This window comes from Phaethon aethereus, assembly GCF_964289735.1.
Source record: "Phaethon aethereus genome assembly, chromosome: 6".
Taxonomy (NCBI): Eukaryota; Metazoa; Chordata; class Aves; order Phaethontiformes; family Phaethontidae; genus Phaethon; species Phaethon aethereus.
The window spans coordinates 19784809-19807629 of record NC_138580.1 but is presented as its reverse complement, the minus strand read 5'-3'; the positions used below and the strand labels follow the sequence as shown (position 1 = coordinate 19807629).

General features: G+C 37.3%; 1 protein-coding gene across 1 annotated transcript in view; it reads left to right on the top strand.

Moving 5' to 3' along the window:
- KCNH7 (potassium voltage-gated channel subfamily H member 7) overlaps window positions 1–22324 on the top strand; it is a gene marked incomplete at its 3' end in the record, with an annotated part of 239809 nt that extends 217485 nt beyond the window's left edge. Inside the window, exons 13-16 of the mRNA XM_082001369.1 lie at window positions 11681–11932; window positions 16911–17079; window positions 20518–20710; window positions 22058–22324. Of these exons, the coding sequence (XP_081857495.1) occupies window positions 11681–11932; window positions 16911–17079; window positions 20518–20710; window positions 22058–22324 (881 nt within the window). The remainder of the gene's footprint in view (window positions 1–11680; window positions 11933–16910; window positions 17080–20517; window positions 20711–22057) is intronic.
- Between the last annotated feature and the right edge of the window lie 497 nt (window positions 22325–22821).

The window sequence follows — 22821 nt, the reverse complement described above, 5'->3', positions numbered from 1 at the left end:
CATAGACCTTAAATGTCACTTTTCTGTGGCCTATCCTACATCCTGTACAAGGCTGCAGAGTACTACAGGTTACTACTGGCTTGTAAAGTAGTATTCTAGCAATTTCAATATTTTACATATAGGAGGGAGTGGCATCATATTTTGATCCAGCCTAGTTAGAGTATAAGGATAAATATTTGGGACGATCCTGCAGAGTGCCTCAGAAGAACTGGAGTAGAAAAGATAGAGTTCCTGAACACACAGCTGGTAAATGCATTGCTGGTCACAGTACTCTTACAAGTAAAAAATGTGTCGTATGAAGACTTTTAACAACAGTATTTTTATTTCAGAACTATACTTTGAACAGGAGAGAGACATCCAGTATTCTCACCTTTATATTTTGATATTTTACATCTCACTAAATTCTTATTGATTTGTAAGGGGGTGGGGAGGTGCTCATGAAATGGCCTTCTTGCTGGCATTCTTCACGTTCAGTTGTTGACCTGCTAGCATATTATGCAGCTTGAAATTGTATTGTTTCCATCTTTAGTGTGATCATTAGCGATTTTCTCCCTTTTGGAGTGCTAAAAATGGGATTGTGTTATCTCAGCCTTTAGTTCATGCTAGCCTGATTTGGACCTTGTTGCCATGGTAACTCTTCCTGCATGAGTTTTATCAGGAGTTAAACAAAATCAACACAGCTCTCTGTTATGTACTGGCACTTACTACCGCTACTTTTCCAATTCCATGCAAGACCTTCTCACTCCATCTGTACATATTTCCACCATTTCTTACCTGTGTGAACAAAGATTTATCTTAGCTAGTGCATTGGGCTCTGCTATAATTTGATTTTAAAGGGCACAAGGCTACTTGAGGGACCAGCTTGTTCTCTGGTTTCCAGAAAGGACTGCAATATCACAAGAGGTCCCCTGCAAAAATTAACTTACACTACATTCTTGCTCTCACCCAAAAGAAATTTATTGCAGGTCTTTCAGAATAACGGATGATATTCCTTGCACAGGTGCAGGTGCAGCCTTAGCCAGTTGCCACAGATGCTTGACAGTCAGCCAAGAAACTCTCTTCATGACTGCTTAAAATAAGCAGTATTCCTGCCTAGCAGTTCCAAACAAAGCTCTCAGCTGGGCTGGCAAGTTAGTCTCCTGCTGAAAACTGAGGGACAACAAGCTGCCCCATCTACATTCAGTTGTCTCTTTCAGCAGTGCAGAATACAATACTTTCTTGGCCATTTCTCATTTTCCTCTAGCAGTTCTGTGGGAGTTAGCCAATTTCAAGGGAAATACATTGCTAGTTCTGAGTGCAGATCTATTATCCCATGCTGAATGGGGCATCACTAGAGTTGGTTACATAAATATGAAATCCAAACATAGGGGTGAAAAATGCAAAAGCTCCAGGCAGAGTGTAAGTAAGCTCACTGAGATCTTGAAAACTTGAAGCTTTGGGAAGACTTTTCTGCAGTTCAAGCATTATTATTTTTGTTAGCATCTTGTTCACATTTTGTTAATGTTGGCTCTAAGATCTTAACCTTCTTAGGACTGTTCCACTGTCCAATTATTCTCATTAAAAGATATCCTTTGCATTTAACTTTAACTCATGTAACCCTTAGCTGAAGGCTACCAAAATTCTGGACTGTTCTGGCACGCACTCACACTTAATTTTCTTGAAGCACTAGAAGCAATCAGGTACGAAACCCTTTCCAAGGATAAAACTGGTCATGGGATAAAACTGCACTTGTTACATAGCTAAATTATAGCCGTCCTTTGTTCTTTTAAAGGGCATATAAAAATTTTCCATCATATCCAGAGTAATTAAAATACTGGCTGAATAAACCAGCATGGATGTAGTAACTGGGATTGTAATGATAGCCTCACTGAAATAAATCATTACTCTGGATTTTTAGCTGTGATCCAAAACCAAGAACATCATCCCACAGACTCTAGCAGAGAGGATGCTAAGAATTCTACTGGAGTTATATTGTTAAATTAGTAATTGGAGATTCAGGTGCTAATGATACTTAATCTTTGTCAGCTGGCCCAGGGAACTCATAACAAGGAATTTTTATTTCCATGGATGTGATTTTAAAAGGCCACAAAAGAAAGTTCTTACAGAATGTTGTTACACAACTATTGCATGCACTTGCCCATGTTGACACAGATTGTAGCAATCAAGTGGAATATAAAATAAAGCATATAGAAGACAAGGAAATCTTTCAGGAACAGGTTTTTCTGCCAAAAAGTATGAGCTGAAGCAGTACCTAGAGAATGGAGAAACACACCCTCTGCCCCTGCTCTCTCCCATTCTTGTCCCCTTCCCCTAGCTTATTTATTTAAATGTTTACTTTATGAATAGATGACTCAGCCAAGCACTGTGCTGTGTCCCCAGCAAGAAAGCAGGGTAAGAATCTGGAAGAAAATTGAAACTCTTACTTAACTGTGTTAAACTGTTAGTATTATGCTGATGAAGTTTGCTTCGGCTTAATAAGAAAAGAGTTTCTAACATTCAGGCAGAGTGCCAGGTGGTTAAATGATCAGGAAACAACTAATGTCTTGGCAGGCAGCATATGGCTTGAAACAAGACCTCATGTCCCCTAAATCTTTCCTACAGCATGAAATCCCTAACAAAAAGTATATGGTCATCAGAGAGCCTCTCACTGTGGTTTTCCACCACTGCTGTTATTGTTATTGCTGTTACCACAGTGCCTAGGAGCCACCTCAGGGAGCTTCCACAGAAGAGTCTTGTTTCCAGGATTTGTTTCCAGAGATGCTGTTTACAGAGACCAAATCTGATCAAAATGTTGTATGCAGTCACACATGCCCATAGCCATCCTCTGAAAATAAAAGTAATAATAGTACTACAGTGAAAGCTGAATTTCTTGTAAAAGATAAGAGAATTCTAAACTTGATAGGAGAACTGCTTTGGCCTTTGCCTTGAATCCCTTCTGAGGTGCATGTTTATAATTCTTTGTTTCTGATTTTTTAAGTATAGTATTATTTCCTGAAGTATAAATCAAGAATTGTCCTTCCATTATTATCTGATTAGCATTAAAGTTGACACAAAGCCAGACAAAGCAAAGAAAATTCAGAGATAAGGCTGTCACTCCAACCCTAACTTATCTCATTGTACTAAAAATGGCACAAAAGAATAAATGAAGGATTGCATACTCACTTCAGCTTTAAAATTCTTGGCTTTCTAAATGTGCCTCAAATTCAGTTATACAAAACTAGCTACTTTCTTAGTCCATTTTAAAAAAGGAACATGGATCCTTATGGAAAAGTTACCCAGTCTTTAGTCCAGGATGTTGGGGGAGGTTTCAGTATCTTCTGCTGTTCCCTATTTCCAGAATCATCCAAACCTTCTTAGCTCAGAGAGAAAACACAGCAAAGGACACATTAACTTACCAAACTCTCACAAGCAGCACTGAGACAGAACAGTAATTCAAACAGCTCTCTCCAGTACAGTTCATTTCCTTCACCATCGCTCTCCAGCCTACTGAAATCTTTCAGCAAAATTGCAGGGACTTGCTATAATGATGGAATTTCACTAGTTTGTATCTGTAGGTTCCCCAGTGAAGACTCAGGAGTTCCCACATTATGAATGAAATTAGAATTAAAGGAATTTTCTATCATTAAAAGCAGTCACAGAAAAATAAGAACTTTAAACCTTTTTACTACTGAGAGGAGAAAATGTTTTAACTTTCCTAAAATACCACCAGTAACCTACTTTTCCTAGGAGTAGGAATCTTCCTGCATCAGTTTCTAGACAGACATTGATTTTCCTTGGTGTTAGTGAAACACCACACACATATCTGACAGTACATTTTGTAAGTAGGGGGTCCTAAAGATAGGTGGGAAATCTGAAGGGAAACTTAATGAGTAGAAGTGAGGAAGGAGGAGGAAAACAAATGTGTGCTGAAGAATATAAGGATTTCCTCACCCCAGGTTTCAGCAGCCATTGTAAGTCTTTGGCATTGTTTCACATTTTGAAGTCTGACAGGTATACAGACATCTGCTGTACCAAGGTACCGAACAAAGACTTATAGATACACAAATCCACGTGCCTGGTGGAACTTCAGATAAATTCTCTCTACCAGTTTATGAAATGTCTCAAGAAATGTGTGTGTTCTAAAAACTCTTGTCTCCATGATGTTCTGAAAATGGCCAAGCATTGGTATAACTGCATATGTTTCAAAAGATTATTTTTAATCCAAGAAATCTCTGATGGAAAGAATCTATATTCACTTGTTCTTCATTATCTGCCAGATATTATGCTGTAGAAGGGCATAACTGTTTATGATGTTCACAGAAGGAAAAACTGTAGTACTGTAGCCAGTCCTCATTTTACCATAAAAATCCAGCACTGCTCCTAAATTAAATCATTAATGAATATGTGATGACTTCAGGTTTCATTACATTGCTCTTTTTTATTTCCAAAATTTATAATCCTATGGTCCTCAAATGTGAAGAAATATCTTTATCACTGAGTAGGCACTGTGTGCTTTACTACTTCCTCTAAATATAACTAAAAAGCTGCAAATGTAACTTTCCACTTTTAAAAGAGAATTCTAGTGCAACTAACCACCAGAATACTATGTGATTATTTAGATTAACAAAAGTAAATAAAGTGTATGTGAAAGGCAGCCTTTATGTTAATTCTCTTACTGTACTAAGCTTTATTACTACATTATTTATTGACGATCTGGATGAGGGAATTGAGTGCTCCCTCAGTAAGTTTGCAGATGACACCAAGTTGAGTGGGAGTGTTGATGTGCTGGAGGGTAGGAGGGCTGTGCAGAGGGATCTGGACAGGCTGGATCGATGGGCAGAGGCCAACTGTATGAGGTTTAATAAGGCCAAGTGCAGGGTCCTGCACTTTGGCCACAACAACCCCATGCAATGCTACAGGCTTGGGGAGGAGTGGCTGGAGAGCAGCCCGGCAGAAAGGGACCTGGGGGTGCTGGTTGACAGCCGGCTGAATACGAGCCGGCAGTGTGCCCAGGTGGCCAAGAAGGCCAACAGCGTCCTGGCCTGTATCAGGAATAGTGTGGCCAGCAGGAGTAGGGAAGTGATTGTAACCCTGTACTCGGCTCTGGTGAGGCCGCACCTTGAATCCTGTGTTCAGTTTTGGGCCCCTCACTACAAGAAGGATGTTGAGGTGCTGGAGCGTGTCCAGAGAAGGGCAACGAAGCTGGTGAGGGGTCTGGAGCACAAGTCTTATGAGGAGCGGCTGAGGGAACTGGGGTTGTTTAGTCTGGAGAAGAGGAGGCTGAGAGGAGACCTTATCGCTCTCTACAACTACCTGAAAGGGGGTTGTGGCGACGAGGGTGTTGGTCTCTTCTCCCAAGTAACTAGTGATAGGACGAGAGGAAATGGCCTCAAGTTGCGCCAGGGGAGGTTTAGATTGGATATTAGGAAAAATTTCTTCACTGAGAGGGTGGTCAGGCATTGGAACAGGCTGCCCAGGGAGGTGATGGAGTCGCCATCTCTGGAAGTGTTCAAAAAACGTGTGGATGTGGCGCTTCAGGACATGGTTTAGGGGACATGGTGGTGCTGGATTAATGGTTGGACTTGATGATCTTAAAGGTCCTTTCCAACCTAGTGATTCTGTGATTCTGTGATTATATGTGATATATAAATAGTTTTCCTGTTCAGAGACGCTTGCTATACAAAGTGCACTGCAGATTTTAACAGTACAGTTTGTGTTCTGAGCTTTAGGACCAACTACTTCTCCTCACCATACCGATTTCTAATTTTTCATCTGAGATCGTTTGGAAAATATTTAGATCTGAACTTCTCAGGCTATCCAATACACATTTTACACATCTTTCAAACTACTTTCCCTTTTTCATGCACACTAAATTTGTGGGTTTTCCATACAGTTTTCATGCATTAAAACACATCCAAAAAGTAGGTAATTTTTCTAGTACTAATAATTAGACATTCTGTTAACTTAACTTGAATAGCGCTATAATAATCAACAATGTTTCAACAAGGAGCAAGAAAAACCTCTAGAGATACTAATTTATGCTTTCTTATCACTTCAAGTTATTAGCTATAAGGACTTTATGATTAAACTTTCCTTAAATGTTTTTGCTTTTTTCTGTACTATTTTGTCCTCAGGGATGTATTGGTAATGTGCAGATGTTGGAGCACGCTATGCTTTCAGCAGGCACTCAAAAATGTTTATGAAGGCAGCACCTCTCAGTTTCCCTGATCACCAGTCATGACCTAAGATGATCATGACAGCAATAGAAGATTGTCCTGAAAACAGACAAATTTCTCTTCAGCTGAAAAATGGTAGAGTGCTTTGTTCAAGTTATTCATCTTCTGGAATGGACTTTCAGATGACCTTTCCTGGGACATGTTCCTTGTCAGGACATGAGTTGAGGCTGGTTTTGACAAACATCCAGATGCCACGATATGCAGCGTCAGAAATCTGAGGCTGAGTATAGGCCAAGTTCATTCTGAGGGACAAGAGCTCAAGCACTAAAATTCAAGATTTATAAATGTCTTAGGTTTGTTTAAGTGAATTCAGGGTAAGTTATAGTACTTTCTGACGTTTGAGAAGGGTTAAATAGATCTATAGGCAAGGCCAAAATCAGTTTTCAGACAAATTTTCTGGTAGCAAAGGTGGAGTAGCTCTTGTTTCAAATGTCACATACCAAATGAAGTCCAGAATTTTATCTATTGCTTGTCATGCATTTGTAAAGATTGTGGGGATCACATCCTTCTCCCGTTGGAAAATAAATCCACTAAAGTTCTTGATACTGTTTCCCATAAGACTGTTTGCAAATCAGTACAGTTTTCTCTCTGAAGATTTTAAATTCATTAAAATTAAGCAATAAATAGTTAATAGAACTTGTGAATTAAAAATACATTCTGAAGTCTGTCATTGGAAGGTCCTGTATGAACTTAATTTTCAAGGAAAAATGTTAATTGTACATTGGGTTAAGAGACCAAATCTGAAAGACCCAAGTCAAAGAAAGGACAGCAACAGGAACAAAAGCCTCAGAGATCTTGCCTGTGGATTTCATTGTTACAGTAATATATCTTAAAGGAATACAAATTACTGTAACTTTTGTCTGTTATTCTTAGACACATGAAAAATACAGCAAAAGGGTGTATCTTGACCATAGAAACAGTTACCCACTGGATGACCAGACAATGAGTTGCTTTTCATTTTCATGTTCACAAGCAATCAGCTTCCTCCTTTTTTATATTCTTCTGTTACCTAGTCTATCAGAAGGCACTCAATTATATTTAGCAATGTACTCCATACTAGTCACATTCAACTAAGTATGAAGCAAACAGCAAAGAAAAAGAATTAGGAGCATTTTAATTAGCGGTTTAATAATCCTAAAATCCCTGATAGGCATTGTACAGAGTAGTTTAGCCTACATACGACTGGAATAGATTTCTCTGGAATCACCCCTCATTATATATTGGTCCTGCTCCACAGTACTAGTAATTTTTGATACTACATAAATATTATGTATCGATTATATTGTTCTTAAGCCACTAAGTGAAAAGCAGCGATTGCAAGAATTAGGATTACCATTTCCCCTGACTGATTTTATGCTGCTCCCCATCTGTATAGTGGAAAAGATAGGCATGGTTTGAACGTCAGTGTTCAAATTATGCACCAACAGCTTTTGATTTTTTTACATCTTTGAGATTTTTCACTTTTTGTACCCTGTTTGTGGTATTGTATATAACATACTATCTGTCTGAAATGCTTGGTCACTGACTTTTCGTTCCAGATATTTGCTGCCTGTGTTGCATGGGTGGGCACATAAGGCATTTTTGTGCTCTCTGACAAGGTAACTGACATTTCTTAAATTAAAGAACAGATAACAAATAGTCATGATGACTAGCAAATATTTTGTTCATATGTGAGAAAGACAGCTAGACCACCACACAGGAATATTTGTGAATATCACATAAGAAAGAGCTAATAATAGTTGCACCTAAATACTTAATGGGAATCTGAAGATCGGCAGACCCTTTGAGCAATCAACCATACCTCCTTCCAAGTCAGAGTGTGCATTTCTCCTTATGAAGGGACGTACTTGGTGTAGTGTGAAAATCATATGGTAGGTTTTTTCAAAGGAAAGGGAAGATGTCCTGTCTGCTGAACAGATTTATAGTTATGCTGATCATGTTAATGATAAGGATTATCTGTTTTATGATTTGGGATATAAATTGCTTTCTGTGGGGATGAGGAAGTTATTCACCTCATTTCCTACACAAAATTGAATTTGTCTAGGCATATTATGGAACTCTTTATTGGATGGCTGAAAAAGGGAGTAAAAATTTGCCACCTTCTGAAACACTAGGCTATATAGTTAGCCTGATTAGGTATGACAAATTCCACTTAATGGAAATACAGTAATATTAAACAATGCTGCTCTACATGTAATATATTACTGACACTATCACCAATATTGTTTGCAGCAGACTAATACATTAAGAGAAAATATATCTAGATCATGCAGACTGCCACTGTTTGAATAATGCAAAAGCCACTGTTTGAATAATGCAAAACTTCAATACTACATGCTGACCATGGCACACAAAAGAAACTTGTTTGACCTCTGGTAACCGTCCCACCAAGCTGGATTTACGCCAGTATTTCTGTGAGTCTGTCATAGCTATATTTCATTGTCCTCATGACAACGCCATTTCTTCCCTTCCTTCACCAGTGCAAGCACAAAGAGCAGGACACAAACCTTCTGATTTTGGAAGACTTTGGAATTTCCAGACAGCAAATGTCAGAGGACATTATCTGTAAACTTGGCAGGCACCCAAAACACATAACAGGCTAAAGCAAGTCCCATAAAGAATGTAAATTATGTTTGTGCATGTTTGGTAAAGCAGGAAGTTACAAAATAATAATCTTCAGCAAAACATAGTTTCTAGAAATCAGAATCAGAGAGTGAAACTTGTCTTACTGAAAACTGAAAAAAAGAAGGAGGAAGCACTAGGATGAGGGGGGTTTTTTTAATCATTACATTTATCTTGGGAAACAGAAGAGAAAGGAGAAGAGAAACCGTTTGAAAACTTGAGTCTGTGTGATAGAAGGTGAATTTATCTATACGTACACATACACAAATAGAAAACTCTTCTGGAAAATTCATTACAAACCAATGACTGGATTTCGTTATAAAAAGAAGGAGGAATTGGAGAAATTCACACTCTGAATAAAGCGCTATCTATATATTATTTAACTGAGCTACAGAGGCACTCCTAAGATGTTGAGCTGAGTTACAGAGCTTACACCATCATCAGGTCCTGAAGAGCCAAATAAAAAATGCAGTTCCCATTTTAATTCCTACTCTAGGTGCAGAGTATCAATGGCAGTAAAGTCAAAGATGCATATAGCTGATGAACAAATATTCCCTGATTTCAGTAGGCAGGACCATACATTCAACAGATCTCTGCTTTTATTCTAATGCCAGTGAGTTCATTATAACTGGACAGCATTGAGAAAAGAATACGTTCTGTTGTTCTGATATAGATAGAGACTAAATGCAGGGATATCAATTGAATTACCCTGGTTTTACAGCAGTGTAATCCTTCGCAGAATCTGGCTTCTTGTTTTTAGATATTTTAGTAGTCTGTGAATATCACAGCTAAGACAGTCTGCTATACTTCAGCTGCCATACAGTTTTTTCATTAGAGTCTCGATGTCCTCTTAAAATTAGTCCACTGAGTGATTTATATTCCACAGGGTGCTCATTACAGCTACTGTTAGTTCACAAAATCCCGTGAACATAAAAAATTATACTAAAAAATGGCAATTTCAAACTTCCATTAGGAGGTCTTTTTCACAGGTTGAAGTCAGTCAAGTAGTAAGTAAATAAGAGAATTTACTGTAGTGTGACTGTATGTATTTCACCATATATTCCCACAAGAAAAGCCATGGGAGACATCTACATTAGAATTTTCTTACGAAGCTTTATTTTGCTTTTGTACTGTTTTGGAGATGGAATTGCAGAGAGCATGGTACTTGACTCTCCAGTCTGAGCATCCCCTAAGAGCTTTACACCAGCAGTCCATTTGCATTTGTGTTGATGCCTTCGCAGTATCAGAGTATCTCTTATAGCTAGTAATCTTGCTTAACAGAAGCCAAATAAAGTCACTTCAGTCCAGGGCTGTGTTAATTGCCCTTGGAGACTCTAGAGGGTACAGTTACAGGAGCTTTAGTATTGGTTTTGTTTTGTTCACCATTACCTGCCCTCACTGCTCACAGATGTCTGGGCTCCTGCAGAGTGTTCTGTACAGCTATTGCACTCTCTTTATGTGCAGATAAAGAGGATTGGATGAGGCCACAGTTTCATTTTCTTGTAGTGACCACAAAACAGAGAAGAAACCTAGGGAATATACTAAACGTTGTATTAACCACTGCTGTAGGCTGTAAAGACTACAGACATTGCAGAGCTATGTTGATTAGTAATTAGCACAAAGCAGATGGGAAATCATGCTGTCTCCCCATGAAGTTAATGCAAACTAGTTACAGTATTTATATGTTGTTGAGACTACCCTGCTAAAATGTGTTTTAAATAAATAGCAAAATTGAAATTATCTTGACATTTCAGTTAAAAATAGGTAAGACCAAATATTGAATTGGAAATTAGCTTCAAGTTTATGTTGAAAAGAGATCAGGAGTTCTCCACATTCATAAATGATCATTTTTGGGTTCAAATCCTATTTAATTCTTACAATGTGTTTTTAAAGGCATCTACTTTAAATCTAGTTTTATTTGCCACTTCTTAAGAGGACTGAATCTGCTGTTCCTCACTGCAGACCTTGAATGTGATTAATGAAAGATTCATTCTCAACTTGATCGGTATTCTGCTACTATATATCACAGCATGTTGTGTACTCTTCTTGTTCAAAAGACTGGAGGTTCAGAGAATTAATTGCAATTAATTCTAAAGACTAAGGAATTTGGGCTAATTCGGAAAGTTGTTTTGAGATGATTCCACAAAGACAGACAAGGAACTCCCTTCTTTTTGTACAAGTAGGGTTTCTCTCTACCATACCAATCCTAAATATAGGTTTGACAATAATGAGCATGTAGAGCTACGCTCTCTATTTAGGTGGGCCCAGACATTTTGAGGTTGAGGGGTTGATTAATACATTTGCCCTTTCTGGGAAAACTATAATCAGCAAAGATGCTTTTATGTGGGCACAACTTAAATGGGTAGTTCTGATACCAAGTCCGAGATCCATGACTTAGCCTGTCAAGACTGTGAGAAATGCCCAAAAATGTGAAAAATTGGAAGAGGGAGTGGAATAATAAATTATTTTTAAAACTTTGGAATATAAGGCTTTCTCAAATCTCAACCTCACCTGGAAAAAACAGTGAGAAAACAGGAGGACTGTGTTGAATAAAGCCTTTGCTGTTTTGATGTAAGCAACTTTTTGCATAATGAGTTATGGTTTAGGGACTGCGAATCCTTACTACATACATGCAAATGTCTTCTAGAACTTCAAAAGAAATATGAATCTCCTCTGATACAGGAATCAAAAAAGGCTTTAAAGTAATTTATTCTAAGAGACAGTGAACTTCCTAACTGATATCATAATCATCTCCATCCTCAGACCAGAATAAACTAGAACACAGTTTCATGAACTGCATATTATCATACACAATTGTTTTTATTTAACAGATTATTTCAAAGAGGATGATCAGAGTGATCCTGAACCCTCAGGGGACACTACCAGATACTATCAATCTATTAAGAAACATTTCGAGGAGAAACGAAGTGGGTCATCATCTTTTGTGTCCTCCATTGAAGATGAGCAAAAGCCCCTTTTCTCTGGGATAGCTGATTACCCATCTGTAACAGAGAAAACCACAGAGGTGGACTTTGAAGAAATGGTTCATGCCACAGAAGAAATTCTTATTGGCAAAAGAAGCAATTCTTGCAAAGGTAATCTATCTGATGCTATTTTGTAAAGTTTGAGTAGACAACTTTTTTTAGTCTAATTATAAAAAATCATTTTCTGAATGGTTCTATTGATTCTTTACATAACATTTTCTTTTGTGTTTCCTGAAAGGTTAGCGAGAAAAAACAGTTTAGATAAAAGATTATTATTTCTCAAAAGGATTAGTGTAGTTTAATACACTGGCTGTGGGACTGGATTACAGACCCTCCAAAAGGCTATTCCAGGCTTTTTTAATAAATAATCTGGTAACTGAACCGCCTTAGGAAAGTCATTTAAACAAACTCTTTAAAGTTGTCAACTGGTACTGGCCTTCATTGAGTGTCCATGGATGAAAACTGCACTCAAAGCAGTAAATAATCCCTCAAAGGATGTTTGATATGCCAGGGTTGGGTGACAGTAAAAAAAACTAAATAATGACAGATAGATAAACCTAGTGATGGTTGCACATGTACAAAAAAAATGTTTTCAGGTAATTAGTTTCATTCTCTGTATTGACAAGGCACAAATAAAATTAAGTGAAAAAAAATCATAATAGCTTGAAAGAATGCTATCCCATTTTGCTGCACGTGTTGGTTAAAAGGAATACCATTACATCACACAGATGAAATCCTGACTTCCATAAGTAAAACACAAGAACAAAGATTTGGCCTTTTGATAATGACAAATGATCAAAAACTATTAAGCAATTTGTTAATTTCACATAGAGTTAAATCACGTAATTAAAATTACATCTAATATGTTAAAATATTAATATTCTCAGTGATGTGAAAGGAAATTAATGAAAAGACTCAGATTAATAAGCAATTTAACTGTTACTGAAAGTTCATTTGTGATTGTTTCACTCTGAAGATAAGAATTACATATTTACTGTTTAACACTCTTTTCCCCAGCAGTTTGATTCCACAGAGGCAATTTAACCATTTAACCATCACTCAATAAAGTTTAGGCTTTTAGGCTATAATTTTAAAGTGTCATAATGATTAATCAGGTGAAACAATGTAGTTTTTACATTTCAAAGGTATGACTATGTGAAGCCTGGTCTCCTCGGGTTAGGGCTACATAAATCTGCACCACATAAACTTGTTGCACACATAATGCAATTTCAAAGCTTACCTTTCCTCTACCAATAGCCAGAAATGTGTCCTTGCAGCTATAGCAACGTTTTCCAAGGCAACCTATCACAGATTTTATTTGAGCTAAATTTGGTGTGCCTAAAGGTTACATATTTTGATTAAGACCACATTCTTTTTTCCACTTCGTAATCTAGCACTTCTGGTAATGTGTGTGAAAGCTCATTACCTTTCTTGCAACTTTCATAAAAATTTCAAGGTCAATAAAATGGGATCAGCTTTGATTGATACATGTTTTAAGCTAAATTCTTATTCCTGCTATTAATTAGAGGGTGGTTAACTTACCATAAAAGTAGTTATAAACATAATGAAATTTTGAAATAAACTCTGCTTGTATGTATGTATGTTTATAATCCACATATAATTCTTGAATACAAATGCACTTGTATAAAGCTACCACGATTCATTACCACTGTGACCGATACATATTTAATTACCTTTTGTTTTGTTTTAAGCTTTGGTCATTATTGTTGATGAATGGAAAGACTATGCATTGGATAATGTGGGCAGAAACTGCATAAACTTCTCTCTCATAATCCTGAATTGCAACTTGTAATGTTAAACACACGGCTCTTTTGAGAAGACTGATAATTTTCCCATAGCTGGCAATCTATATATTGTGGGAAAATGCGATTTCCTATTTTCAATTGGTCATCACTTGGGCTCTAAGATCGATTGTTCAAGTGAACCAAGTTATACATTTATTGATTTAGTTCTCAGTCTAGGATTCTTCAAGCCCTGGAAGAATATAGTTGGTTATAACGTTGTAACTGCTGTTAGGCTTTTCTAGGGATACATGTGTATGTGGAAATTACCTGAAAAGGTGCTTAGAACAGTACAATACCACATCTTATAGTGTATTAACTTGTTTATAGTGTATGAACTGGTTTTATAATTTGAGTGCCAATTCATTTGCTTTGTCACAAATTTAATGTTTATTGTAATAGTCCACAAATACATATTCTGGGACAAAAAACAGCTGTGATATCCCTGGTATAATCCACGGCATTGAAAAATATGTGATTTTATTGAATTATTTATTGTGTAAAATAACCAACAACTTGGTTTTTACAGGACATTAAAAAGCAATGAAATGTATGGCCTATATTTTTAGTTTATACTCCTGAAATTCACTACTTAAAAGTAAATCCAATGGATTTACAACATCCATAGTATAGAATTTTACCTCTGAATTTGTCCTTGTCTGCAACCTTCACTTTGCTGAGAGCTTTCCAACTTCCTTGGACACTGCAAATTGTGCCACGTGTGCCTGCTAACACTAAATTACATGCTTCTCTGACACTGTTTTGCTATTTCCTTCTGTTGGCTTAAGTGGTTGAGAAGCTGAACAAGTTTCCGTGTAGCCAAAACAAAATCTCTTTCCCCTTCCTTCTGCTCAGTACACAAAATCAGTTATAGGTCATGTCACATGAAATTCAAACACTCTTTACAGCTCCAGGAAACTTTCTACCACCTGCTAACCGAAGATCAGACAATGCAGTAAGCACCTTCCTCCAATAAAAAAGAGAAGCAAGCCTCCCTCTCCACGTCACGTAGTCAGAGCTCCCCTTCCTGGCTAAATCTGCTTGAAATACTAAATTTAAGCATGATTTTTTTTTTTTTAATTTCTTTACTTAGAGCAGCACTGCTCAAAGATGTGTTTGAAAAGGATTAGCTAATAGCATTTGAACAAACCTCTCACATGTCACCCACACTATGTTTTTTTCTCTTTTCCTTGAAACATGGCTCTGGCTGCCGTGGTTGCTTAGAAATAATTCACAGTGTGAAATGAATGTAACCTATGCTGAGTTATCAGCATGCAGTGCCAAGAGAAGTGTTAGGAGAAGCTCTGAGCACACCATTCAGGGACTACTGGGGCATGTGGGATTCAAATCCAACTGCTCATACAACAGAGGCGGACACTTTGTAAGCAGTCAAGGATTCTGTCCAGCTGTATGTTGAAGCAGCAGCCTGAGCGCAGTAAGAACTTTTAATACGTTCTGTAACTTCATGAAGTTAAATAATTACAAATACAACCCTAATGGGAGTTCTACTGAACAGGTGTTAAAGTTTTAACAGCCTTTTTTATGACAGCAGAGGAGAATCTGAGTGGTACTGAGCAATTTTTGACTGTGCGCATGACAACAGATTCACTCAAAGTAACGAAGGCTTGAGGGGGCTGAGGGTAGATGTAGAAAAAGCACTGTTCATCCTAAATATGTCACCTGTAGTCGCTGCAAAGCTCACAGCATTATCTTCATTCTAATACAACTAATATATCCCGCGATAAATGATTTGTAACCTTTCACCAGCTTGGCGAACAGGAGAAACAGCCTAAAGCCAGGAATGTAAACTAATTAATAAACGCACAGAGGTGTAAATTAAGTGAATTGAAAGAAGAAGGAGAAATAGCTCAAATCAGAAATCCAGGCAAAAGGAAGGAGAGCCGCTGAGTTCTGTTTGGGTAGTAAAGTGCAGTGTTTGATCACAGAGAGATCCAAGAACTGAGAGGAATAAGAGAGATGGAATTCAGGCACAGCAGGTACAGGGTGGGGCCTGAAGTAATCATCTTTTTTTTTTTAAAAGGACTGGAGATAAATAAGTAATTATGAATGGCTCGTATAAAGAGTATGTTTTTGTATACTTTCTATACTGTATATACAATATATATGGATTAGAAGGAGAACTAAATTCATCAAGCTAGCTGAAACTCATAAGATCATAGTTATGCAATTGGACCTCTTTTAGCTTGGAAAAAATTTATTTTCTCTATCTTAATGCAAAATTTTACCTCTAGTTCAAACAGGAAAAAAGAAAAAGAAAAAAAAAAAGAATTATTATTTACTGTGAAGCTTCATTTAATATTAAAGTGATCTCTGACTGACCCAGCAATGCTGAATATTTCATTCTTCTAGGATTCACAAATTATTAAACACAATGAACAGGTACCTTCCACCCCACAGCACTGTAAGAGCCTCTGAGACATGCTTTACACTATGATGTAAGGGTTGGGTTGGAGACTAGTGATATTAAAAACTACATCAATGAGAATTAATTTTGTTTTTGAAAATAATAACCAGTATCCCTTTGCAAGCAATATGAGCTGCATTAAATGGTCTCTGTCTGTGAGAAAACATATTACACTTCACCAACCTTGTTAAGACAAGCAGTGTTACAATTGTTGGTAAGAAAGGCAGCTAGCTGAGGTCTGGCAACTTTATCTAAAGGGGGCATTCCAATCCACTGTAATGCATGTCCAATGCTGTAAATGCAATGCAGCAAGTCCTGCTTTTACACCAGAAAGCTAAACAGTAAATACACTTCAACAGCACACTCAAGGGCAAGAGAAGAGGTTTTAGCCAGGTCTCTGAAATACACACAAAGACATTCAAGTACATCATTTAATCCGCTTAGCTTAGATCAAATATTTCTAACTTCATTGAACAGTGAACTGCTAAAAAAAAAAAAAAAACAACACACGTTGAAAAAAACTGAAAATTCATTGGTAAAATAATAGAAAGAAAACTAAAGAAATAAGAGCTATTCAGTGGCAGAACTCTGATAATGTTGACTGGACAAAGCTGCTTGTTTATCTACAGCTTCAAAATGTTAGCATGTTGATATTGTTAGTTTAGAATTTTATAACTTTTGGATGTGACCACTTTTATCTTTACTTAAACAGTAGTAAGGAACAAAGAGAGTTGTTCAGGCAGTGTGCCAGCATACCAATCTGATTTTCGAAGTTTTGAGAAACACCAGTAAGTGGGATGCTTGAGGGGTGCCAACAGAATGTATATGAAACGATACTTTTATATGGTTTGTTTTTCATCAGATATCAGTGATAAAAGAGACTGGGAGCCAGAGAACATCCAGGAGTTTCAGGACTCCCCAACTCAGCCAGCATTATCCCATGTTACATGGGGCATTTGTGAAACTGAAAGTGACTTTATATACGGGGAAGTGGAGAATCGATTAGATTTACTTCAAGAACAACTCAACAGGTAAAAACAGAGATATGACCAAAAAAAAAGATATATGTGAAAGAGTACATAATACAACTGATATTAATGATGTTACAATAGGAATGAATTTGTGCAGGAAGTTTCCAAAACCATTCAGACCTTCAGAAGTTCAAAAGTACAAAAATATGCCTGATGGGACTATCACTTCGTTGCCTATATATATTTTGAGAAGCCTAAATATCACCTATGTTCAGTCTTCCAGATTCTTGGGAAGATCTGCTCTGGGAAGGCTGGGTACAAAATTTTTAATTCATTGCCAGAATATTCATGTCACTTACCTCTGGGTACCCACATTAGCTGCTCTGAATTGCCTTGCAGAAGAGCCTTTCTCTTCAATTGACTGTTTAGGAAGTCAACGTTTCAATGAAGAAGCTGTAATGATGCACCTAAACTTGTTAAATTTAAATTTCACCTCACCCAGAATGTTGTTCTCTTAACGGTGATCCCTAGATATTTATAGGTCCACAAAATGATGATTTTCAGTATCTTCGATATCTGAAGTACTTTTTGTTTCCTGGAGATGCAAAATAAAACAGTTGCCTTGTTTAAAAAAGACAAATTCCCCTTTTGATACATTAATGGATTTTGCAACTGCCTCTATAATAAGTAGGACATGGGAGTTTGCAAAGGCAAAATATTTTTACTTGTTACAAGAGAAAACAGATGCTTTCTTTGTCAAGTATTCACAAAACATGTGGACATGGCACTTCAGGACATGGTTTAGTGGGCATGGTGGTGTTGCACTGATGGTTGGACTTGATGATCTTGAAGGTCTTTTCCAATCTTAATGATTCTGTGATTTTGTAATTCATTATTACCTTTGCTTAATAAAATGGCTCTTCCTTCTCTCGTTTGCTCTCTGATACACTACTCTGCTGGCAGCTAAGCAGCATAGCTTATAGCATCTTAAAATATGGTTACAGAATTTTGATCCATCCTACACTATAATTTACCATGTAATTTCACTTAATTTTAAATTGCCCTATGCTCAGGTCTGTGGTTTTTTTATTTTCATTCTGCAATTCCATTACTTCCAATATTTTTCCACGACAAATGCTATGACACACATTCAGCCCTAATTATACTTTATTAGCTCTTCATTGGCATTCTGTGCTGTATATTTTAGCAATCAGTTTAAAACCAGGTTAACTGCATATTGCTTCCTTCATCTACCATAAACCAATCAAACCATAGTATTTTTCATTTCTGAAGACTGTATAGTACATTAAAAAGACATTTTTAACATGTAAGCTTAAATTGCTGTAATTTCTAATTGCAGTGAAGTCGTGTAATCTAAGTAACTGTAAATGCCACGTAACTAAACAGCTGCATGTTTCCCATCAACACTGTGTAGTCTTTTGGTTACATTTCTTTTCCTGAAATCTTAAGCTCTTGAAACTGAAGTTATACCTCAAATTTACCCATAGTTTTAGCAAATTCTTATGCAAGTTCTCAGTATTTTTTAAGGGAGAAAATATCATTGCTGTTGATAAACTAAAATTTAAATTGTTATGGATTTTATGAAATAATTTTATTCTTTAACTCTTCACATGTTTTTAAAGCTTTTTATGCTTTCAGGATTTTGGGCCTTGCTGGGTCTTCTATGAATGTAAAAGACAATATTCTATCCTGCTTATGTTAGATCTGACCTGCTGGACTGAAAACCAGGGTCACTTCTTTCTGACCTTTTCCATGCCAAGTTAGAGGCTTGGCATAACACTCAAATTATTAAATGGATAGAGAAGGATGGAAAGCCATTGTATGAGGAATATGTCCCTAGAGCCATCTCTGTTTCTCCTCTTTAAGCAATTGGAATTTCATGGAGTCTGTGGGCCAAGTATCTAAGGTTCTCCTGTTTGTTCATCCTTGGGTGGCATGACATGAACTTATTTTAAACTTTGGAGAAAGGAGGGAGAAGATGTGTATGGAATTATGATGAATAAAGACTACCAGAGGTATTCTTTGATTTGAAGTACCAGGAAACTCCCATCAAGTGCTAACAAAGTAAGAAGGGAGCAATTTTAGAGTTAATTCAAAGCCAAAGACAATTGTTGATGCAAGTCCTCCAATGCTACATGCCTTTTATTCACTAAGATGTTAAGGCCCAGGTTTAGCAGATGGAAGCTCTCTGGATGGTGGCATGCTGCTGCTGCTGCAGTATTTTTCCCTGTGGCATCAGCATCATGCTTGCATGGTACCAGCACAGTTGCAAGTATCAAAGAACCAAGGGAGATGAACAAAAGGGGGAGTAGGGTATGACTGACTGTAACCTCTGGGTTTGGGCCTTTCTTCATGAGAGCTGATGTCACAAAACAGCTTCTCCCGATAGAGGACGAAACAATATCCTAAATATCCTTTGGGTGTACCCTTTCGGATTAATTTCATAGGTGCTTTTATAAATAAATGACACAGGCAATGGACAACTCCAACATGATAAAAAATAATACCAAACAGTGAGGCACCTGGTGAAAGCAAAAATCTGTCAGCACAGGATCAATTCTGCTGCTGTAGGGAGCCCAAGTAGTAATATTCACAACATTAAAGGCTGCTGGCAAAGGTTTGTTTGCTCTGTCAGAAGATGAGTTGCAATACAGAAGGCTGTATATCTGTATTACAGTCTGTCATAGCATGTTTCGTAGCCTTCCAGCAGCTGGGGAGGCACCATAGGCATTACCTGCTGCTGAGTTTGTCATGGATCTTGGCAAGACCATTTGAAAATCATTTCAGTGCTATGGAATTGTAAGTATGAAGAACATAAGCAGCTCAAGTGTTTCAAAAGTCATGTACAAACTTATGAAAATGAAAAAAAGAGAGAGAAAAGCTACTAAATTTGAACATCAGAAATGTTGACAGTAATTCTGAGGCCTGAATAAATTTTCACAGTAAGGAGACTTGGACTGTTGCTCTTTTTAATGATCTTGAAAACATCTTTCATTTTCTAAGTGTGGAAAAACATAAATGTCATTTTCTGCTTATTTCAGTGCATTGTATTAGCATCGGGATTGTCAGAATTAATTGTCAGATGCATCAGAAATAATGTCCCATCCTCAGACAATACAAATCAATTTAGTTACAATGGTACATATATTCCAGTTAATTTCAACCAAAGACCTGGTCCCCCATGTCACTTTTTGTTGCAAACATAAAGGACAGTAATGAATCCATTCTTAATGTAGCAAAAAGATCAGAGACAAGCACGCAGATATGTTCTGCAAAGGCAAGGTAGAGCCAGCAAGCTTTGGAAGGGCTCAGTACTCCCTCTTCTGTTCTTTCCTGTTTAAGACATGGTCATGTCATAATAAGCAATAGTTTGTTTATTAATAAGCTGCAGGTCCCTCTTGAATGCATCTGTAATAAGTATGTTAAAAAATACCTATTCCTGACCATGAGTTAACTAATTCTGTGTTACTTCTCTAGACTTGAATCCCAAATGACTGCTGATATCCAAACCATCCTGCAGCTTCTGCAAAAGCAGTCAACACTCATTCCGCCTGCCTATAGCATGGTGACTGCAGGTGCAGAGTATCAACAGCCAGCAATCCGGGTGATACAAAAGCTTCAGCCTGCAGCATCAATTAAAACGGACAGAAGTTTCAGTCCTTCATCTCAGGTGTGTTCATGTCCCATAGGATCAAAAGAGGTTTGCTCATCTTTTTAGCTTATGATGGAAGAAAAGCATACCAATCTAGGTGCTTGTTCACTTACTTAGTTTAAGGAATACAAAATTATTATTTTGACCTGGCACCTCCACAGTGGACTTAGATGCCACAGTTTCAGAGGCTGCATTTTCTGTGATCGTTGTAGAGATCCATACAACAATCTTATAATCAGACTGATTTACTTAATTATCACGCTCTTCTCAAAAGTTAGCAGAAATCACAAATACTAGACACGGCTGTAAACCACAAACACTTCCTAGCATCAGACCTGCCTGCATGCATGCATCTGCCATAGATCCCATTCATTAAGTCCTGAGAAGCACCATGACTATGTTTTCCTCAAGGTACAGACCAGACAAGTCCAGCTGATGCAGCGGCTAAAACCATTGTTATGTCCAGTCCCTTGATACTGCTGGAAATATGAACCTACAGAGCTGTGACATATCTGCATTTCCCGATACGTTTTCCACTCCAGCTCTGTTCAGGCAAAATTTGATGATTTTCCAAATTTTGGATTTCTGGAGTTTAACAGCTTGGGCAGAGATGTGGCATATTATTTCCAAACAGGCTGCTATATATCTAGGAATCCTAAACCAGTCATGTAGCATACGATTAGTAAATCCAGCATGCTTGGCTGTGTCAGATTCCTCATGCGTATACTGGAACACATATGGGCATAGTAAGTCCAACACATTCAGAGGCATCAGTTCACATGCATAAAGTTTTTCAGGGCCGCAAATGTGCAGCACTTTTTCAGAAGTGTAAACCTACTGTGCAGATACCTGCACAAAATATATACACATATCTCTGAACAGAAATATGGGCACCCTCTGCAAACATCAGCAGGCACACTGCACACTTCACCCAAATTCCAAGTTTAACAGTGAAGAAGAACTGAATGCTGAGACTGGAATCCAAATGGTTATAATGTTCAGAATGTTGAAATTCCAGAGTTATGTCTGAAACAAAATTGCAAATTCAGAAATGTTGAAATCCATACTCTTAGGTCAGGTCTCAAGAATATTCAGTCCTTGAGAATGGGCTGTTCATGTGTGTATCTTGATGCCACAGAAGTCTGAGAAGGGGACAAGATATCCAGGCTTCTACAATTAATCAACAGAATTGCATTTAATTACATTAAATCAAATGCAGTGCCATGTAAAATTATTTCAGTACACTGCTTAATTTTCAAACATGGTTTTCCAGCAACCATATGAATGTGCTAATTTTGAGCAGAACAAGAGGCTGGAAGAAACCGATTTAATTATTACCATCTTGTTTCTTCTCCTCCCTTTCAGTGTCCTGAATTTCTAGACCTTGAAAAATCGAAACTTAAATCCAAAGAATCCCTTTCAAGTGGAGTGCATCTTAACACAGCCTCAGAAGACAACCTGGCTTCTTTTTTAGATCAAGAACATGACCAGTCTGTAGAGTGTCCACCACAGCATTGTAAAACTTACCTCCAGCCAATTAGGCACCCTTCCTTGCCAGAATCTTCACTAAGCACTGTAGGAATCTTGAGTCTTCATAGGCATGTTTCTGATCCGGGTCTTCCTGGGAAATAATACTTTTATACTATTATTTCACATAAAAATGTAAGTGCTTTTAATGGCTGTTTTTCCTTTTTTTTGTATTTAAATCCTCTATACTTGACTCAGGGGCTACAAGGAATATACCATTATATGCAAAAGTACTGTATATTTTCCTAAATCTGAAGCTTGTAAGGTAAAGTTGGGCAGTTCTGATGTAAATATATATATATACACACACTAACTGTATGTTCCAAATGTAAAACTGCCAGCATTCTCAAGGCACCTTATATTTTTATTTTTTTTAAATAACATGCATGTTCTGAAATTACAGTTTATGTTGCATGGAGATTACCATTTACTACTGTCATGGAAATAGTATTTTATTGTGGATATGTCTTCAGAGCAAATAGGAGACCAATAACAGTAATTCACATAGAAAATACGCCTACCTGACCAAGCTAAAATTCAAGCAAAATCTTCTAGCTCACTTTTGAAAATTGATTTATCTTTCCTGTAGTGAGCTTTTTACA